The 21944-nt window shown below is 39.0% G+C and overlaps 1 protein-coding gene and 2 long non-coding RNA genes across 5 annotated transcripts in view; all 3 read left to right on the forward strand.

Annotated features, from left to right (window-relative positions):
* Positions 1-316: 316 nt before the first annotated feature.
* Positions 317-21944, forward strand: part of LOC114274154 (histidine kinase 5-like) — a 42245-nt gene continuing 20617 nt past the window's right edge. Inside the window, exons 1-8 of one of the 3 annotated variants that reach the window (XM_082892252.1) lie at positions 317-584; positions 2229-2276; positions 2384-3137; positions 4884-4940; positions 5184-5411; positions 6153-6246; positions 6346-6552; positions 7087-7217. In XM_082892252.1, coding sequence (XP_082748378.1) covers positions 2433-3137; positions 4884-4940; positions 5184-5411; positions 6153-6246; positions 6346-6552; positions 7087-7217 — 1422 coding nt within the window. In that variant the 5' untranslated portion in view covers positions 317-584; positions 2229-2276; positions 2384-2432. The remainder of the gene's footprint in view (positions 585-2228; positions 2277-2383; positions 3138-4883; positions 4941-5183; positions 5412-6152; positions 6247-6345; positions 6553-7086; positions 7218-21944) is intronic. The other 2 variants (XM_082892254.1, XM_082892253.1) reach the window with 2 other exon arrangements.
* On the forward strand, positions 7861-8131 carry LOC145801298 (uncharacterized). Its single transcript, XR_014342565.1, has 2 exons — positions 7861-7949; positions 7992-8131. It is a non-coding gene; the product is annotated as an uncharacterized LOC145801298 (long non-coding RNA).
* LOC145801297 (uncharacterized) lies at positions 11200-11383 on the forward strand. Its single transcript, XR_014342564.1, has 2 exons — positions 11200-11281; positions 11324-11383. It is a non-coding gene; the product is annotated as an uncharacterized LOC145801297 (long non-coding RNA).

The following is a 21944-nucleotide window of genomic DNA, read 5'->3' on the forward strand; positions in this document are numbered from 1 at the left end:
AGTTGTGCTGATTGTGAACAATGATAATATATTTAAAATTCATGATTATAAATCGAACCATATGGTTTAGTGGTGTGATTCAGATTGGTTTCCAAGATTTTATGAATTAGTTTAATTCCAAATTTGATATAACACTGGATTGGTCTTGTTTTACTGCCAAACCATCTCAATCAATCCCTATTGTGAAGTTGATTGAAGAAGCTAGAGAGTTAACAGGAACTGTGAATCATGAATGAACGTTACCTAAATATTAAAAAAAAAGAAAAAAAGAAAAAAGCCATAGCATTACACTAATATTTTTGATCTTTGAACCCACATGGCTTCTTGAGTTTCTCTTCACTCTACCATTTTTTTTTGTTTGTTTTTCTCCTCCCTCACATGCACTCTCTCTCTCTCTCTCTCTCTCTCTCTCTCACTATACTATATATAGTCCAAAACTGTGGTAGTTTGTTTTTTTTTTTTTCATTGACCGACCACTTTCTCAAGAGATTCTTTCAGATCTACAGTGAAAGAAAGAGGCTGAAACAGAGCCAGATTATTGTTGGATGAACAGAGTATTGTTGAAGAGTTGTTGAATCACAAAGGTTAGCCTTCATGTAGTAGTTCTTCATCATCAGACGTTTGAAGAATTTGAGTTCTTTACTGTGTTTCTCACTTGTTTTTGTTCCTCAATCTCTTGTTCATTCCCTCCAATTCGGGTTCAGTTTCAACCCTTCTTTTCACATTTTCTTTGACAAGTTTGCATTTCTGTCATTTCAATTTACAAAGTTTGAAGTTTTTCAATATTGAAAATACTTGAATTTTATTGATTATGTTTACTATGAGAACAAAGTTTGAAGTTTTTCACTTACTTATTGATTTCCTTATTTTTAATTTTTTTTTTTTTTTGATTAATAAGATTTGTGGCAACTTGTTTCAGACACATATTTTATTGGAATTTTTGTTAATTAATTACAATTGCAAAGATTGGACTTGTTATGTGGTATCTGTATTTCATTTTAGTTATGGTAGCTCTCATTCAATTTTTTTAATTTTTTTAGTTGTCTACATAATTAGGAAACTCATAATGTTGAATTGGGATGATCCAAAATAAAAATTCTTAATCTGGGTATATATATACTTTCTGCAATTGGGTTTTGCAATAAGAGGCTTACCTCATTAGCTGTGTTGAGTTGGATTTGAGATAAAGGTGGGACTAGGGTCAATTAGGGAAAATGATGATTCTAATCTGCTATTTGTGCCATCTACTTTCCTTCTATATGCACATTCATCATACACACATATATTATATATATATATATATTTATTTATACAATGCACTTTCACAAGCTGTAAAGTTCCTTTAATGATACTGCAATTCTGATTACTTTTGTGTAATGTGTACTGTGTCCAATCAGGATGATTCTTAGGATTTAATCATTCTGTAACTTTTTTCCCTCTTAAAAAAAAAAAAATTTATTATATTAGGTGTTAATACTGGGATTGAACTTTTGATGTTCAAGGTGGTGCCTTATGTTTGGCAACGTGAAATCTTTATTAAAAGGCCTGGATTAATGTAAGAATGTGATGCAAATCAAAGTCAATGTTTTACGTTATGTTTGGTTCATAGATTTGGGTAGGGATTTGAAAATGGAAAGGGAAAATTTGGGTAGGGATTTGAATGTAGAAAGGGAAAAAGTATGTGAAATGTGAATGAAATATAATTACATTTCGCACACCATTCACACACTTTTTTTCTTTTTCTTTCCAAATCCCCACCCAAATCCATGAACCAAACACGGCCTTGAGGAATTTACCAAGTGGATGACGGAAATCAAGGAAGTTTCAAATTAAGAAGGAAAAGATGATATTGAGGTGGATTTTTGTTTTGAGGAATTTTCATATAGATACTTGGTTATTTAATGTGGGTGGATATTTCAGAATAAAGATTGCTCAAAAAGAAAAAAAATAATAATAAAAAGAAGAAAAGGTCTAAAATACCATTAAAGAAAGGAAAAACATTTGTGTTCTTATTGTTTGCTTGTAATTTTCTTAACAACTAATCAATTACTTTGACCTTACTGTTCATAGGCTAATAAATAATTATTTTTAGACAACATTTTGTTAAATCAATGTAATATCTACCATTTTCAATCTTCCTTTGCACATTCAATTTTATAAGTGATCAAAATGTAATTTGTTTAAATTGAATTACGTAATTTCTAACTTTTGCTTTAATATTCAATCAGATTTGGAACTTCCCCTTGAAAGGTCCAGCAAAGCTTTCACGCTTTCAAGTATTTGCCTATTTTTGTCTTGACTCTGATTTTGTGGAACTCAAATGTTACATAGTGATAACCTCAAGCATGGTATAGTAGCAAGTTGATGTTCATCTACATTGCAGGCACTTGAATTGGATTTAATATAAATAAGTGACTTTATTGGTTTGTGAAATGGAGAACGAGAATGTAGAAGAAATGGACATTGAAGTCCTCTCTTCAATGTGGCCCGAAGATATAAACGAAGCCGGAAAGCAATTCAATGTAGAAAGGCCAGGAGCAGATCAAGATATGTTAGAGGAAGTTACAATCATTGAAGAGACTACGATAGTTGATTTCAAGCGTCTTTCAGAGCTAACCAATTATAGTGAGAAGGGCTCATCTCAGTTGGCATATCTTGTAAAGAACTGGGAATATAAGCAGGCCAATGCTGTGCGACTTCTCAAAGAAGAGCTAGACTACCTGAGCAAACAAAAGCATGAATTTGAGCTCAAGCAATTGGAGATTTTGGAAGAACATCGTTTTGAGGAAGAGCGGTATTGTGGTGATAAACGTCCAATTTCTATATTGGATGGATTGTATGATATATGGCCAGCTGTTCCTCGGACGAGAAATGATGTGGTTGTTCAAAATAAAGGAGAAGAAATAGATGCTGAGTATAACACTGTCATATACTGGAAGCAGCGGGCCATGCATTTAGAGAAATTGTTGGAGGCTAGCATCCAGCGGGAGCAGACGCTCATGGATAGATTGGCGGAAAGCATAAAGAATTTGGAAAGGCAGTCCTCACCGGTGGAAGAATTGTCCCAGATTTTAAAAAGAGCAGATAATTTCTTACATTTTATTCTTCAGACTGCACCGGTTGTCATAGGCCATCAGGTAATTTACTACAGATATCATGTGATAGAAATCATATTCCAGGACATACAAGGTTACAACTTGATCCTGTAAGAAGTTATACATCATGAAATTTAGGAGAAAAAAAAAAATTGTATATATATGTCTATTAAGATCATTAAGCATCCTCATGTATTAAAATATGTAGGAAGTCAGGTATAGTTTAGATACCCAGTATTTCTAGAATCAGAAGTTAATTTGTTTTTAAACTATAAAGAAGCTAGCTTTAAGTCATCAACTACCACTTGATTGATGCAATGAAGTTATCCCCTTCATATTGTGAGGTGCAATTCAATGGGATTTTACTCCTATAAAAAAGGTTGTAGAAACTTTTATAGTCATTACTCAATAGACTGAAGAATTGGTAAAATTACAATGGTGTGTAACTATAGTTAGATGCTCTTCACCAGGAAAATGTAGTCTGATTCAGAATGTAACACTAGTCATTGGAGTTGGATCATCTATTTATTAGAACTTTAAATCACAGTTTCTCAAAAATCTGCATTGTTTGTGTTAGAATAGTCATATGTTATTATGTTATTATTTTATTAGTTGAGGGTTCTATGGTCATATTGTAATATGTCTTCATAGAAATATATACTGCTGGAGTAGGGTTGATTTTCACAACTCTAAACCAATTAGTCAAAACATCTTCTCTTCTCTCTCTCTTCCTCTCTAGCCCTAACCCTATTATTCAACTCTTGTGCATTCTAACTGTTTGTATTATCAAATGGTATTTAGGCACATTCTATATTTGCGTCACGTGTAAATATTATATCACATTGATTAACTATTTGTCAGCTAGCATATGGGACACATGGATCTCCTATCTTAGGACACTTGTCATTTGAGCTAGCACATGGGACATGTGGATCTCCTATCTTAGGACACTTGTCATTCAATTACACCCTTTTTAGGTTGAGTTCTAATTATCCATGTATAAGGTCAACAAACTCGGTGCCTTAAAGTTTGGGACTAGCAGTAAAGACACAAATGGACCGTTTTAATGCAAACGACACATATGCATGCACAAAATTTAGAAAAGAAAGCTGTTTCTTTTCCAAACTTTATTACACTTGATCCACATTTTCCTTAAAAAATATAGAAGATGGAAACATAGTCAAGTACACAGCAGTTTAGGGCACATCAAACTCTTGATTTACTAAATCTTCACGAGCCAATGAATTTTCTTAATATGTAAAAATTCTATGATTGTACATTTTCCCATTGGAATTTGGAACAAGTGTCCCTCTCATCTGGTGTTTGGATACTCAAAATTCTGTTTCATTTTTTATCTACGTGAATTCTTCTGCTAAAATTATTTTCTCACTTTTATTGGCCTCTAAGCATTTCAAAATTTAAAAAATAGGTACAGCCAAGTTAGCTACCCAATATCACCACCAACCTTTGTTCCCAAACCGCCTAGAATGCTTTTGTTATGGTAGAAGGGATTGATGATGGGACTTGTATTTAGTTTAGGAAGTCAATGAGCACTCTGATATTGGTAGATTTGCATGATGTGCCAGTGCATATAGATGCAACTCAGTATGAACACAATATTTATTAGGCAGCTATTCAGCGTGAACTCTGGTATAGTGTTCTATACATTTCTTGAGTCAATGAATTTTCTTTATTTTGTTGATGTCATTTTAATGTTCTTAATCATTTACAATAATTTTCATGATAACTTCAATTATATCTTAGTGTTCCATTTTTCTTTTCTTTCAGGATAACGAGTTGAAATATCGTTTCATCTATAATCATTTTCCAAGTTTGCAAGAGGAGGTAATTGACTGCAAATGAAAATTTCGTTGTGGGTTTGAGGCTTCTTGTTGTAAAGTTATATTTTCTCCTACAAGTTGCATTTTTTAGGTCAATGTTGCTGTGAAATGTAACAACATTTTGATTATTTGAAGTAGTGATTTTATTTTCACATTAATTTGTTTATATTTATAAATCATTTTGCTTTTTTAAAGCACTGTTTGCAGAATCTAGCTCAGGAATTCCTCAAAATCACTGATTTTTCAGGACATTATAGGAAGAACAGATGTGGAGATATTCACGGGTGCTGGTGTTAAGGAATCTCAAGACTTCAAAAGAGAAGTTTTGGAACGAGGATTACCTGCAAAAAGGGAAATTACTTTTGAGACAGAACTATTTGGGTCAAAGACATTTTTGATATATGTGGAACCTGTCTTCAGCAAAGCAGGAGATACTATTGGAGTGAATTATATGGGTATGGATGTAACTGATCAGGTGAGCTCATTCATAATGTTTAACTGTCTATATGGTGCCATGGTTGTCTTCTACAAAACATTCAACACTAGTCTTATTTATAACTTCATTTGTGATTGCCATTTTGTAAAACAAATCTTATTAGTATTTTTAATATTTTAATCAATGGCTTCTGTTACAAACCAGAGAAGAAAGGCTTGAGTAATCTGATTGTTATGAATCACAAGTTTGAGAGAGTTGATTTTCAATATATACGTCTAAATACCAAATGGTGGAGTAAATTATATTTAATTTTTTTGTAAATATTTTAGTTTTCTCTATATTAAATAGTTACTTCAATGTCAGGAAAACTTCTTTTCTTTTTTTCCTTTTTTATTTTTTATTTTTTATTTTTAAGTTCTACTTTTATGATGAACACATCTATAGAATTTTGGAACACTTGGGCTCTTGGAAGACATTTTTTTTCTTGATCCATTAAACATTTCTAAGATGATGGTTAAAGATATCATTTTTCAGGGTGAAAATGGTAGAAGAATGTGGATCAATGCAATAAGTTTTGCAATATTACAAGGGAATTTCTATATCTTTGGGTTAAATTCCTTTCGCATTGTAGCTGTGCTCTTGTTATGCTTTACTCTCGGGTGTGTGTGTGTGTGTTTTCTCGGCTTCCTTTCCTCATTCCGACTTTATTATTCCAGTTTTAGTTTTCGGTAATCATTAAACATGAGAAGAAAAGGCGTAATATGTTCCTGATTACAACAGGTGAGAAAAAGGGAAAAGATGGCAAAACTTCGAGAGGAAATAGCAGTACAAAAGGCCAAGGAGACAGAACTTAGCAAGACAATTCATATAACAGGTTTATTTATCTGATTAATTCTTGGTGGGTTATAACTGTTTCTTGAATCAGCTTTAGAAGACAAAACGGTTTTCAGTTTTTACCTATTTGTCATTGTAGAGGAAACAATGCGAGCAAAGCAAATGCTAGTTACCATGTCTCATGAGATAAGATCTCCATTATCAGGAGTTGTAAGCATGGCTGAGATTCTTTCCACCACAAACCTTGACAAGGAGCAACGACAACTGTTGAAGGTCATGTTATCTTCAGGAGATTTAGTCCTTCAACTTATAAATGACATTCTTGATCTTTCCAAAGTTGAGTCAGGTTTGAAGTTTCATCCCTTAATGTCTATATGTTCTAGTCCTTGTTTATATTGTTTGTGTGAGAGCTTGATTCACATTGTTCGGTCAATTCCCTAATAGCTTAAGCTTTTGGGCAATTGGTGACCTAATATGGTATCAGAGCTCAGGTTCTAGGGGTCCTAAGTTTGAAGGCTCATCATATCATATGTGTTTGTTCCCTCTATATATTACGCATCCTATTTAGTTCAGTTTGTGTGTTAGTCTGTCTCTGTACATGCAAGAAGGGGTCAAATGTGAGGAAGACAATGAGACACTCATTTATAATTAATACTCTGGCCTTAGTCTATGTAACACTGGCATCTTGGTCTTACAATAACTATACAGCATTCCACTGTGCAGCCATTCTTTTGAATTTTCTCTTTTATTATGTCTTTGGTCTATTTTATAGTTATTGTTCATAGTTGACAATAACGACTATGAAATCCAAACAAGCTGATATTTCTTGGATTTTTAACTAATCATGGTTTTCAAATTGAATGTTCATTTTTTTCTCTAGGAGTTATGAAGTTGGAAGCTGCAAAATTCAGGCCAAGAGAGGTAGTACGGCATGTACTCCAGACGGCTGCAGCATCATTGCAAAAGATACTAATCTTGGAAGGTCATGTAGAAGATGGTGTTCCTGTGGAGGTGAGAGTACTATTACCATGCCTTACAAATTATATAATCCGTGACATGGTCTAGATGCAGAATGCATGCTGTATTGCTCGCGACGTGTCCTTATAGCAGATACTAGATGATCAATTATTAGGTGTGACCGGCCAGTAGTTTGCACTACCGAAGGCCTATTCATGTCAAATGGAGTGCAAAAATAATACAAATTGTGCATTAATATAAGAGGAAGTAGTGAATCATTGAAGTAACAGAGCATAAGCCTAAAATACAAGGCGTTTACTTCACCTTTATAGTCACAAGATTTTACTTGTATATTACATAATTAAGGCGTCAACATTAAGCCATATACAGGATTACAAAAGTGAATTCACTTGTGTCTTCCACGTGATCCACAGGTCAGTCCTTGTCACCTGAAATGTGTAAAAATGGGGTAAGCTGGCCAGCTTAATGAATAACCCAGAGCTGGATCAGAAGTTCATAATATGGATTCTCAAAAGTAGTAAGAGCATAATATTATTAAGCTTAAATCGTGTGAACAAGAATAAAAAATAACCTTCCAAAAGCACGAATTTCATTGTAGGGCATCTGTTAGAAATATTGATAGAGAGAGAAAGAGAATAAATTGTATTATTGATGGATATCTTGATGTATTACTAGATTGATGATTGATATTTTGTATTACAAATCAGAGTGGCATTATATAGGAGAGGGTTTGGGTAGTAGGTGAGGAGTAGTGGAGTGTAGTAGGTGAGTGTGAGTAGTGGAGTGTAGTAGGTGAGTGTGTAGTAGGTGAGTGTGAGTAGTGGAGTGTAGTAGGTGAGTGTGAATGGTAAATTCTAACAGCCCCCCGCAAACTCAAGGAGGATAGAAACTAACCAACTTGAGTATGAAGAGAGGAACAAAATAATAAAATACATAAAAATAAAAAAGGATAGGAGACACTGTATGGTCGTGTCAGACCGTTGGTGAAGACACTGGATGGTGGTGTCATAACGTTGTAGAGGACACTGTATGGTGGTGTCATAACGTTGTAGAGGACACTGTATGGGGGTGTCATAACGTTGTAGAGGACACTGTATGGTGGTGTCATCACGTTGTAGAAGACACTGTATGGGGGTGTCATAACGTTGTAGAGGACACTGTATGGTGGTGTCATAACGGTGTAGAGGACACTGTATGGTGGTATCAGACCGATGTAGAAGACAGTTTATGGGGTCATGTCGGACCGTTGTAGAAGACAGTTTATGGGGTCATGTCGGACCGTTGTAGCAGACAATGTTGTGACAGTTGTTGTGACAGTTTACGGAGTCTTGCTGGACCCTTGTACAAACTAACTGGAATCAATGTCGGGACAGTTTACAGAGTCTTGTCGGACCCTTGTAGAAACTAACCGGAATCTATGTCGGGACAGTTTACAGAGTCTTGTCGGACCCATAAAGGAGCTAACCGGAATCAATGTCGGGACAGTTTACAGAGTCTTGTCGGACCCTTGTAGAAACTAACCGGAATCAATGTCGGGACAGTTTACAGAGTCTTGTCGAACCCTTGAAAAAGCTAACCGGTATCAAATGTCGGGACAGTTTACTGAGTCTTGTCGGACCCTTGAAGAGTCGCACCCTCAAAAGATGTGCCCAATTTTGTCAAAAGGCGTGCCATCAAAAGGCGTGCCCAATTCATCAAAAAGCGTGCCATCAAAAGGCGTGCCCACTTTATCAAAAAGGCGTGCCATCAAAAGGCGTGCCCACTTTATCAAAAAATGTGCCATGAAAAGGCGTGCCAGTTTGTCGGGCGTCAAGAGGCGCGCGATGCGCGTGGCTGCCTTGGCTATATAACCAAGACGAAGGCAGAGGCTGAGGCAGAGAAAAACTGAGAGAAACCTCTGAAAAATCCTTCGTGTTGCTGAGAAAGAGAGTTCCTTGTGCTGAAAAATCCTTCGTGTTGCTGAGAAAGAGAGTTCCTTGTGCTGAGAGAGATTTCTGAGAGAGATTCTGTATAACACTCTGTAAAGACGTTGTATCCAAACCTTCTCTGAAACATCTGAACAATGGCCTCTTCTTCCCGTTCAGCTACCCAGAATACGGCATCCTCATCCCGAGGTCTACTCACTCTCTTTCCCGACCTCAATGAGTCAACGAGAGAGAGAACTGGTGCGGTGGCACTGGAAACTCAACCAAGCGCCCCGGAGTATACTCCGTTGAACTTTCCGATGCGGTCTGTGGAGCAAAGAATGGCAGTGCTGTCGGATGTGGAGGCCAATCAGTATACTTTGAAGGCATGTGTGGAAAGCATGACGGCGGTCACAAATTTGTCAAACCGGCTGCAGAGTAGGACAAATGAGGTGCAGCATTTAAACGCCCAACTGGCTCTGCTCCAACGCATGTATAAGGATGCGCGAGCAGAGATAAGTGTGCTGAAAGCAGAAAATAAGGAGCTGAAGCGGAAGGCCACCGTGATGTTCCGATTTGGAGGTCCACCATATGCTGCAGTGGAGGAGCAGGGAGTAGTGATCATGCCCAGTGGAGTGGGAAACACGGAGGCAGCACCGTCAAGGGCCGCCCAGGACGGAGGCAAGAAGAAGAGACCGGCTGCAGAGTAGAGAAGAAAAAATCCGCCAGTGGATGTGGTTGTTTTGTTTGTTTGTTTGTTTGTTTTTTTTTTTTTTTTTTTTTTTTTTTTTTGTAACAGTGTGATCGGGGTTGATCCCTGAGATGAATAAAATATGGGTGTTGTGCAAACTCGAATGGTAGGTGTGGTAATGCAGAAAAATCAACAGAAAAATTGTTGCTCCTTAAGTTGCTTGGCCACATCTTTAGCAGAAGATCCAGAAACCTCAATCCAAGTTTTTTGAGAACAGTGCACAGGCTGACAGCATGAACTCTAAATAGAAGAGAGCATGAAAGGGATTGGCTGCCATGTCTGCCAAGCTTGATGGTGCAGTGACATAGTAAGCAAGACCACCAACTGGGATAGACTGGCCTGAGGAACAAACATCAATGACTGGAATATGAACAATAGGGTCACACATTAGAGGTGTGAATGGTAGGATCTGGGGGGAACTTGATCTAGATAGTGGCAACCTGACCAGTGGCTCAGGCAGCAAAGTAGGAAAATCCAGAGGGGGGAGATCAGACACATTAAGAGGTGATATTGGTGTCAACACACTAGAAGACCTTGTAGCTGGTAGTAAAGAAGAAAGTGGAGGTAAAGATAGTGATTCAGTGAATGACATAGGCAGTTGTGGAGGTTTTACTGTGTATTGAAAAATTGATGCCATAGGAGGGCACCAACAATAATAGGGAGAAAAAAAGGGATGAGCCCATTGAAGGTTCTTGAGATCCTGGGCATAAAAAGGGTGGTGTACCAGACTTGCCAAGTGATTCCAACAAATTTGGAGAGAATAAGCCCATTCCAGTAGCTTCTGGATGTTTTATCCTTTCCAGAAAGATTTGAACCAGATGCATCCATGGGGCTTACTGGTGAAGAAGCAACAGACAGGTTATCAACAACTGAAAATTGGATGTCCCCACGTCTCCTCAGCTTTTCTCGGGTAACACTTTTCAAGGAAGTTGAGTTTCTGAGAAGGTAGCAGATTCTGTTGCTGAAAATCTGGGAAAGAACATTGTGAAAGCACTTGAATTTGTCAGAGACGAAGAAGATCAGTTAGAAGCAGCCATACATAGCGGCTATTTGGACACTGATAAGGAATTTCTTAGTCAGGGAGTAAATGGAGGAGCATGTGCAGCAAGTGTACTGTTTAGAGATGGAAATCTATATGTAGCGAAAATACTGTTTAGAGATGGAATAGGTAGAGGTCCGGCGGGCGGCCAAGGCGAGGCTGCCGCCCGCCGGTGAAGCAAAATGAGTAGGTTGTTAACCTTGCTCTGATACCATGTTAGAAATATTGATAGAGAGAGAAAGAGAATAAATTGTATTATTGATGGATATCTTGATGTATTATGTAAAAATATATGTATTATTGATTGATTTATATTGATGTTTGATATTTTGTATTACAAATCAGAGTGGCATTATATAGGAGAGGGTTTGGGTAGTAGGTGAGGAGTAGTGGAGTGTAGTAGGTGAGTGTGAGTAGTGGAGTGTAGTAGGTGAGTGTGTAGTAGGTGAGTGTGAGTAGTGGAGTGTAGTAGGTGAGTGTGAATGGTAAATTCTAACAGCCCCCCGCAAACTCAAGGAGGATAGAAACTAACCAACTTGAGTTTGAAGAGAGGAACAAAATAATAAAATACATAAAAATAAAAAAGGATAGGAGACACTGTATGGTCGTGTCAGACCGTTGGTGAAGACACTGTATGGGGTGTCATAACGTTGTAAAGGACACTGTATGGTGGTGTCAGACCGATGTAGAAGACAGTTTATGGGGTCATGTCGGACCGTTGTAGAAGACATTTTATGGGGTCATGTCGGACCGTTGTAGAAGACAATGTTGTGACAGTTTACGGAGTCTTGCTGGACCCTTGTAGAAACTAACCGGAATCAATGTCGGGACAGTTTACAGAGTCTTGTCGGACCCTTGTAGAAACTAACCGGAATCGATGTCGGGACAGTTTACAGAGTCTTGTCGGACCCTTGTAGAAACTAACCGGAATCTATGTCGGGACAGTTTACAGAGTCTTGTCGGACCCTTGTAGAAACTAACCGGAATCTATGTCGGGACAGTTTACAGAGTCTTGTCGGACCCTTGTAGAAACTAACCGGAATCTATGCCGGGACAGTTTACAGAGTCTTGTCGGACCCATAAAGGAGCTAACCGGAATCAATGTCGGGACAGTTTACAGAGTCTTGTCGGACCCTTGTAGAAACTAACCGGAATTTAAGTCGGGACAGTTTACAGAGTCTTGTCGGACCCCTAAAAAGTCGCACCCTCAAAAGGTGTGCCCAATCTTTCATCAAAAGGCGTGCCATCAAAAGGCGTGCCCACTTTATCAAAAGGCGTGCCATCAAAAGGCGTGCCCACTTTATCAAAAGATGTGCCATGAAAAGGCGTGCCAGTTTGTCGGGCGTCAAGAGGCGCGCGATGCGCGTGGCTGCCTTGGCTATATAACCAAGACGAAGGCAGAGGCTGAGGCAGAGAAAAACTGAGAGAAACCTCTGAAACATCCTTCGTGTTGCTGAGAAATAGAGTTCCTTGTGCTGAGAGAGATTTCTGAGAGAGATTCTGTATAACACTCTGTAAAGACGTTGTATCCAAACCTTCTCTGAAACATCTGAACAATGGCCTCTTCTTCCCGTTCAGCTACCCAGAATACGGCATCCTCATCCCGAGGTCTACTCACTCTCTTTCCCGACCTCAATGAGTCAACGAGAGAGAGAACTGGTGCGGTGGCACTTGAAACTCAACCAAGCGCCCCGGAGTATACTCCGTTGAACTTTCCGATGCGGTCTGTGGAGCAAAGAATGGCAGTGCTGTCGGATGTGGAAGCCAATCAGTATACATTGAAGTCATGTGTGGAAACCATGACTGCGGTGACAAACTTGTCGAACCGGCTGCAGAGTAGAGCAAATGAGGTGCAGCAGTTAAACTCCCAGCTGGCTCTGCTCCAACGCATGTATAAGGATGCGCGAGCAGAGATAAGTGTGCTAAAGGCGGAAAATAAGGAGCTGAAGCGGAAGGCCACCGTGATGTTTCGATTTGGAGGTCCGCCATATGCAGCAGTAGAGGAGCAGGGAGTAGTGATCGTGCCCAGTGGAGTGGGAAACATGGAGGCAACACCGTCAAGGGCCGCCCAGGACGGAGGCAAGAAGAAGAGACCGGCGGCAGAGTAGAGAAGAAAAAATCCCACTGTTCCGATTTGTGTTGGTTTGGTTTTTTTTTTTTTTTTTTTTTTTTTTTTTTTGTGTAAAATGGTGATCGAGGTGAGCCCCGACATGAATAAAATGAGTTTGGTGTGCAGTTCGTCTTCTTCCTCTTGTTTTTGTTGTTTTTTTTTTTTTTTTTTTTTTTTTTTTTTTTTATAATAAAAAAAAATAAAATAAATAAAAAAAATAAAATAAAATAAAAGAAAGAAAGTTGGGTAGTGAAGACATAATTATCATGATCAAAATAGGATGAGGGGGAAAATAAAATAAAATAAAATGATGATGGGTGTGCAAACTTTCGGTGGCTTTGTAAAAGATGGATTAAAACAAATATAAAAAAAAAAAGAAAAGAAAGTGGAGTGGGGAACAGGAGTGCATGGATTATGTGATATAATAATAATAGTAATAAAAAAATAAAAAGTTAGACCATCAATGAGAGAAACAGGGAGAGAAGGTAGAGAGAGAAACATTGATCATCAATGGGTGCGTCGTCAGCACAGAGCAGCAGTTACGATCTGTCATTCAAGATCTTGCTGATCGGCGACTCCGGCGTTGGCAAAAACAGTCTTCTCGTCAGTTTCATCTCCAACTCTGTTGAAGATCTCGCTCCTACCATTGGTGTGGACTTGAAAATCAAGCAGCTGACAGTTGGTGGGAAAAGATGGAAGCTGACCATTTGGGATACAGCTGAACAGAAGAAGCACGGGCGTTGCTGCTGTGAGGTGGTGCTTCCCGTGGCTGCTGCTACTGTGAGGTGGTGCTTCCCGTGGCTGCTGCTACTGTGGCGTGGTGATGGCAGCGGTGGTGTCTTTGGCAGTGAAGGCTGAGTCGAAGCAAAGATAGGATAGGGCTTGGTATTCGGTGATACAGTAATTATAGAACTGCTCAAGGAGAAAGGGCTTATGCCAGAAATGGGTGAGCAAGTAGAGAACATTGTGTGCCATCTGGATCCTGATCTTCAAGATGCAGCTGCTGCTGTTGCTACCATTCTCAAGGGAAAAAGGCCAAAGTGTTGATTTGGTGTTGGAGAACAAACCACTTAAATGGGTGTTCAAACGGGCAGCGCGGATAAATGCCCGGAGGCTTGTATTGGTGGGAAATTTAGAGTGGCAAAGAGGTATGTGTAGAAAATTCTAGCGGACTAGGTTGAGGTCCGGCGGGCGGCTAAGGTGAGGTTGCCGCCCGCCGGTGAAGCGAAAAATACTAAATTCTTAACCTTGCTCTGATACCATGTAAAAATATATGTATTATTGATTGATTTATATTGATGTTTGATATTTTGTATTACAAATCAGAGTGGCATTATATAGGAGAGGGTTTGGGTAGTAGGTGAGGAGTAGTGGAGTGTAGTAGGTGAGTGTGAGTAGTGGAGTGTAGTAGGTGAGTGTGTAGTAGGTGAGTGTGAGTAGTGGAGTGTAGTAGGTGAGTGTGAATGGTAAATTCTAACATATTACTAGATTGATGATTGATATTTTGTATTACAAATCAGAGTGGCATTATATAGGAGAGGGTTTGGGTAGTAGGTGAGGAGTAGTGGAGTGTAGTAGGTGAGTGTGAGTAGTGGAGTGTAGTAGGTGAGTGTGTAGTAGGTGAGTGTGAGTAGTGGAGTGTAGTAGGTGAGTGTGAATGGTAAATTCTAACAGCATCATATGAATTCATAACAGAACATTCATCCTATCTCGTAAATCACATGGAAATTAGATATTGTATTTCACATTTACAGTATTCATTCAGAGGTGCACATCTAAATTGGGTAATGGAGGGGCGACACATGTTGATACAGACTCCAAAACAGAGGGCTACATAGTTGCAAACATAGGGAGAGCTCTCTATAACATGCCATATAAGGGGTTCAAGATGTGGCTCTCACAGATTCTAGAGGTGGCTATCGACTATCCCTTTAGTGTCACGTAGCAGTTAGCTCCTGCCAAACAAGTACCCTGGTGTTTGGAGACTTCCTGTGGATGGCATATAATATTATTTCAAATCACATTTGGAGCAAGACATATTAGTTTAAGAGAAATCAAAACCTTAGGGAGTGATTAGGTTATCACCCTCTTTTATATGAAAGGCTACAAACTTACATGAGAAGCTTTTACAGCTAATGACCACGACAACTAATGACAGCTCATTACAATTAAATAAGGAAAGACAATAATAAAGATATAATGCTAACAATGCTAACACTGTCCCTCAAGCTGGTACACAAATATCTCTCATTACTAGCTTGCTAAGAGCATCATGAAATGGTTTATTCCCAACTCTCTTGGTGAGAATATTCGCAAGTTGTTCGCTAGACTTCACAAAAGGAGTTGTTAGCTATACAGATGAAGAAGAAGAGGAAGAAGAATGAACCGAGAGAGAAAGAGAGAAGCAGCTGCTGTAATATTATTTCAATGATAATAGGGTTACAACTTAAGCATACGTATTTAACCTAATAAACATAAACATATGCTAAAGTACTAAACTACCCTTAGATAACAATAACACTTAACACTCCCTCTTAAGTTGGTGCAAATATATCTCTTATGCCCAATTTGTAACAAATATGATGGAATACCTTATTGCCAAGACCTTTAGTAAATATGTCAGTCAATTGATCTTCTGACTTCACATAAGGCAGACATATCAAACCCTTAGTCAGTTTCTCCTTAATAAAATGTTTGTTGATTTCAATGTGCTTAGTCCTATTATGTTGAACAAGATTGTGAGCAATACCGATAGTAACTTTGTTGTCATAATACAAAGTCACGGGTCCATCACAAATGATTCCTATATCGCCCAACAAGGATTGAAGCCACATAAGTTCACATGTACCATGTGCTATAGCTCTATATTCTGCTTTTGCACTAGACCTAGACACCACTGCTTGCTTCTTACTACGTCAGGTAACCAAATTCCCCCCCACAAAAGCGCAGTAACCAGAAGTAGATCGCCTGTCATCTGTAGAACTAGCCCAATCTGCATCCGTGAAGACCTCTAACCTCAAGTGGCTATGATTTGAAAACAGAATCCCTTTTCTCAGAGCTAATTTAAGGTACCTTAAAATGCGATATGCTGCATCTAAATGTGTTGCACGAGGATCATGCATGAACTGACTCACTATCCCGACTACATAAGCAATATCGAGACTATAGGATAGATATATAAGTCTTCCCACAAGTCTCTGGTACCTATCCTTATCCACAAGATCACCAACACCACTGCAAAGATGATGGTTAGCTTTAATGGGCGAATCAGAAGGTTTGCAACCTAACATGCCAGTTTTCCCAAGAAGGTCTAGAACATACTTCATTTGAGAAATAAAGATGCCTTTGTCAGATCTAGCAACTTCAATTCCAAGAAAGTATCTCAACGAGCCAAGATCTTTGATCTCAGATTCCTTGGCCAATTGCCTCTTGAGATGCGTCACTTCCTCCTCATCATTTCCTGTCACTACTATGTTATCCACATATACAATAAGCACACCAACCTTATTTGCATTTTGTTTGACAAACATGGTGTGATTTGCATTGCTCTGCTTATTCTCGAATCTCAACATAGCCTTTAGAAATCGGTCAAACCAAGCTTGGGGAGATTGTTTCAAACCATATAGATCCTTATTGAACCTACAAACTTTGCTAACTGTAAACTGAGATGAGAATCCCGGTGGTACATCCATATACACCTCCTCCTCCTCCAAGTCACCATGGAGAAAGGCATTCTTCACATCCAGTTGTTGCAAAGACCATCCCAAGTTAGCAGCACCTGAAAGAAGAGCTCAAATGGAATTCATCTTTGCAATAGGAGCAAAGGTTTCTTGATAATCAATTCCATACTTCTAGGTAAACCCCTTGGCCACTACTCTTGCTTTGTACCGTTCAATTGTCCCATCTACTTTATCCTTAATGGTGAACACCCACTAGCACCCTACTGGTTTTTTTCCACTAGGAAGAGAAACCAACTCCCAAGTGTTATTCTTGCTTAGAGCTTACATCTCCTCTACCATAGCTACTTTCCACTTAGGATCATTGATAGCTGCTTTCCAACCTTGTGGGATACACACAAAAGACAGAGACGAAACACAAACACGATATGTAGGAGACAATGAATCATATGACATAAATTTAGAAATGGGGTGTTGAGTATAGGCCCTAACCCCATTTTTAAGAGCGATAGGAAGACTCAAATCATCAACAATAGGACTATTAACTACTGGTGGAGAAGTAGACGGAGGGTCATTACTTGGAGAATAAGCCGAAACAAGATGTAGAGCTGACACAAGGGATGATGATTGACCTGGTGGCACAAGAGGAGTCTGTTCTTTCTGATGCTGTGAGTAAGTCTTAAGATTAGCTCTATCCATATGACCACCAATGTCAAGCTCCACATCAAGAGAACAATTAGGCTCCCCGTCACCACAAATAATAGACCGCTGACTAGGAAGGAAAAAATATAACTCATGTTGATATGACTCATCCGCAATCTCATCCGTAACACGCTCTCCCTGAGGAGATGGAGGAGAAGAAGTAAAAAAGGACTCAGATTCACAGAATGTGACATCCATACTAACATACACTTTACGAGTGTATGGGTCATAGCATTTGTAACCCTTCTGAGTAGCAGAATAGCCAATAAAGACACAACACAAAGCCTTAGGATCAAGCTTTCCACGAGCACGAGGTTGGAGATGAACAAAATAGACACACCCAAACCCGAGGAGGAAGAGAATGGGTGGGATAAGTGATAGGTAGAAGTTCGAGAGGAATTTGAAATTGAAGGACATTGGGAGGCGTACGGATAATAAGGTAGGCAGTGGTAAGAACAACTTCACCCCAAAAAGACTGAGGGACATTCATGGTAAACAAGAGAGAGTGAGCAACTTCAAAGAGATGGCCATTCTTGCGTTCAGCAACTCCATTTTGTTGAGGAGTGCCAACACAACTAGTCTGATAAAGGATGCCATACTCCTTTAGGTATGCCCAAAAAGCTTTATCAACATACTCAGTCCCATTATCACTACGAAGAATTTTGATTTGAGCATTAAAAAGATTTGTCACCATTTTATGAAAAATTTAAAAACAAGAAAACGCTTCACTTTTAGTTCGAAGCAAGTAAATCCAAGTCACATGGGAATAACAATCAATAAAAGTGACAAACCACCGATACCCAGAAGTAAAAACCATAGGGGAGGGGCTCCACACATCGGTATGAATAAGCATAAAAGGAAAAGTACTTCTTTTATTAATGGAAGGATAACAAGTACGTTTATGCTTTGCAAGTTCACAAGTATCACAACCAAAATTATGCCTAGGACAATCATGAACTAAAGGAGGACAAAGTTTCTCTAAAACACTAAAGGACGGATGACCCAAACTGATGGAGGAGATGAAGAGAGGAGCTAGTAGTGCACTTGAGAGCCTAAGATGACAAAGGTAAGGCAGAAGGAACAACATCCAGAAAGTATAGTTCACCTTGTGATCTACCACTGCCAATCATTTTCGTCGTAGCCAGTTCCTGAAAGACACAATGAGCCGGAAAAAAGGTCACGGAGCAATTTAGAGAGGTAGTAAGACTACTAACAGAGAGTAAGTTTGTGGAAAAATTAGGAACATGAAGCACAGATGAAAGAGACGATAAAGAGGAATAAAGAACCAAACCCTTGCCAGAGACAGAGGATAAAGTGCCATCTGCCACTCTAACCTTATCTCGCCCAAAACAAGGGGAATATGAATAAAAAAGACTTGAGGCACCTGTCATGTGGTCGGTAACACCAGAATCAATAATCTAAGGAGATGATGAGGATGTACTGAGTGCGCTAGCAAGAATACCTGTGAGTAAAGTTGGAAGAAACAAAAGAAGAAGAGGTTGTGGTAGAATCCAGTCGAGCCATCAAGTGCCTAAGAGTGTGTAGCTCATCTTGTGAAATAGTACTAGTGTCAGCAGGGGTGCTAGCAGTAATCTCGAACACATGTGCTTGAGGACGAACTTCACCACCACAACCATGGCCTCGAGAAGGATGACCATTCAACTTCCAACAATGTGCCCGGTCATGTTTGTCCTTCCCACAATAATCACACTTCAAGCAATCCCGATCAGCCAATGGAACCTTGCTACCAAACTAAGACGGACTAGGCATGGTATCTCGCGAAGAAGGAGCAATAACCAAAGCAGAGCGATTTGGTGGAGAGGAGTGCACCATAGCACTACGTTTACTCTCCTCTCGTTGAACAAGCGCATAAGCCTCTCGTAAGGTGGGAAACGGAGAATGGCCCAACACTTGAATGTGAATCTGATCATACTCCAAATTAAGACCAGCAAGGAAATCATAAACACGTTCCTTCTCGATAGCTTGCTGAAACAAAGAGGCATCCTGAGAACAAACAGCCTGAAAGCTCTGGTAATAATTCAATTCTTGCCACAAGCCACTCAACTCAGCATAATACACAACAAGTGAGCGATCCTTCTGATCTAAGCCCCGAACCTTCTTCTGCAACTCATAGGCCCGTGCATCATTACCTTTTTGAGAATACATTTGTGCCACAACTGTCCAAATCTTATGAGCAGTGTCCAACATAAGGAAAGTCTGACTAAGTGTAGGCTGCATAGAATTGATCAACCAGGTCATACCTAAAGCATTCTCGGGAATCCATTGAGTACACAAATCACCATCATCAGCGGGTTGCGTGAGGGTATCATCAATATATCCAGTCAAACGACGAGTAGCAATAGCAAGACTACAGAAGCGGGACCAAATCAAGTAGTTGGTACCATCAAGCTTAACAGGACTAATTTGAAGAGGACTATCACCAAGAGTCACGCCACGACTCAATCCCTTCTCCTCAAGGCCCTTAGAGCAAGGTATCAAACAAATCAGAAAACAATCAACTGGAGACAACAACTCACCGATATAGGTGAAAACAGAGTAAACCCACACCAAAACAAGCCAGATATAGCAAGCAAAGGACTAATCGACTACAGAAACCTCAAGAAATCATCAAAACAGGACTCCTAACCTAACACATTGGTCCAGTCGGCTCCCAAGGAGAAGAGAGGAAGGAGAAAATCAGCCCTAAAAAGGCTAGAGCAAGGAGTTTTGAAAAATCAGTTGTTTTCCTAGAAAATCAACCAAACAATGGACACAAAATTAATATAAAATCATAGGGAGGAAGCACATCAAATTTCGAGCATGGTTTTATTTTATTTTTATTTATTTTTTTAAGTTGTACACAAAAAAATGAAAAAACAAGAGGAAAATAAAGAAAGACCAGGAAAAATTCTTCAAGGAGGAAGAGGAGGCTCTAATACCATGTTAGCTTCACAAATGAAGAAGAAGAGGAAGAAGAATAAACCGAGAGAGAAAGAGAGAAGCAACTGCTGTAATATTATTTCAATGATAATAGGGTTACAACTTAAGCATACGTATTTAAGCTAATAAACATAAACATAAGCTAAAGTACTAAACTACCCTTAGATAACAATAACACTTAACATGAGTATATATAGTGCCACTAGTGAGTTTCTTCTTAATGAAGTGACGATCAATTTCAATGTGTTTTGTCTGGTCATGTTGAACTGGATTGTGGGCTATGTTGATAACAGCCTTATTGTCACAACATAGTTTCATGGAGTCCGTCTAATCAATTCCCAGATCACTCAACAACAACTTGATCCACAAGAGTTCGCACACACCTTGTGCAATGGCTCTAACTCTATCTTTGCACTAGACATGCTACCCACATTTTGTTTCTTAGTCCTCTAAGTAACTAGATTGCCCCCATTAAAATTTACAATATCTCAATGTGGACCTCCTATTAGTTATTGATCCTACCCAATCAACATTTGTATAAGCTTCCATCCTAAGATTATCATGTTTGGAAAAAATATAGCCCCTTTTCAAGAGAAGCTTTCAAGTACCTAAGAATTCTCATAATTGCATCCAAGTGTGCCTCATGAGAAGCATGCTTGAACTACCTAACCACATTGACAGCAACATTAATGTCGGGACGAGAATGAGATAAATAAATGAGTTTACCTACTAGTCTCGGATAGCTCCCTCTATCAATAGTAGCTCCCCCACTATCATCACTAAGCTTCTGATTCAGCTCTAGTGGTGTGTCACAAGGTCTACTTCTAAGTATTCCAGTCTCTTTCAACAAGTCAAGAATATATTTCCTTTGACAAATAAAAATTCCGTCCTTAGATCGAGCAACCTCAATACCCAGGAAATACTTCATGGTTCCAAAATCTTTTATTTCAAACATTCTTGCCAAATATTTCTTCAACCGAGGCATCTCCTCCATATCATCTCCTGTAAGCATTATGTCAACCACATAAACAATAAGTGTTGTAGTCTTACAATGTGAGGAATGTTTAACAAACAATGTGTGATTAGCTTGACTCTATTTGAAGCCATATCTAAGCATTGCTTGGGTAAATCTCTCAAACCAATCCTGTGGGGATTGTTTGAGACCACACAATGATTTCTTAAACCTGCACACCTTACCCTTTGTTTGAAGGTCTTCAAAGTCAGGAGGAATGTCCATATCCTCTTCTTCTAGATCACCATGTAAGAAAGTATTATTCACATCAAACTAGTGAAAGGGGTCAATCTAGATTAGCTGCAAGAGAGAAGAGTATCCTGACTGAATTTATCTTTGCAACTGAAGCAAATGCCTCTTGTTAGTGCACTCCATAGGTCCGAGTAAAGCCCTTTGCCACAAGCCAAGCTTTATAACACTCAATCAAACCATTCGCCATGTGCTTCACTTTATACACCCACTTGCATCCACAACTTGTTTTCCCTTGGGTAACTCAGTCAATTCCCAAGTGTCATTCTTACGAAGTGCTTTCATTTCTTCAATCATAGCAAGTTTCCACTTGGTGGTTGTAAGAGCATCCTAAAAATGATTAGTTGTATTGATAGAGGAAATTTTTGACACAAAA

This window comes from Camellia sinensis, chromosome 10 (assembly GCF_055761805.1).
Source record: "Camellia sinensis isolate YWXY chromosome 10, ASM5576180v1, whole genome shotgun sequence".
NCBI classification, from domain to species: domain Eukaryota; kingdom Viridiplantae; phylum Streptophyta; class Magnoliopsida; order Ericales; family Theaceae; genus Camellia; species Camellia sinensis.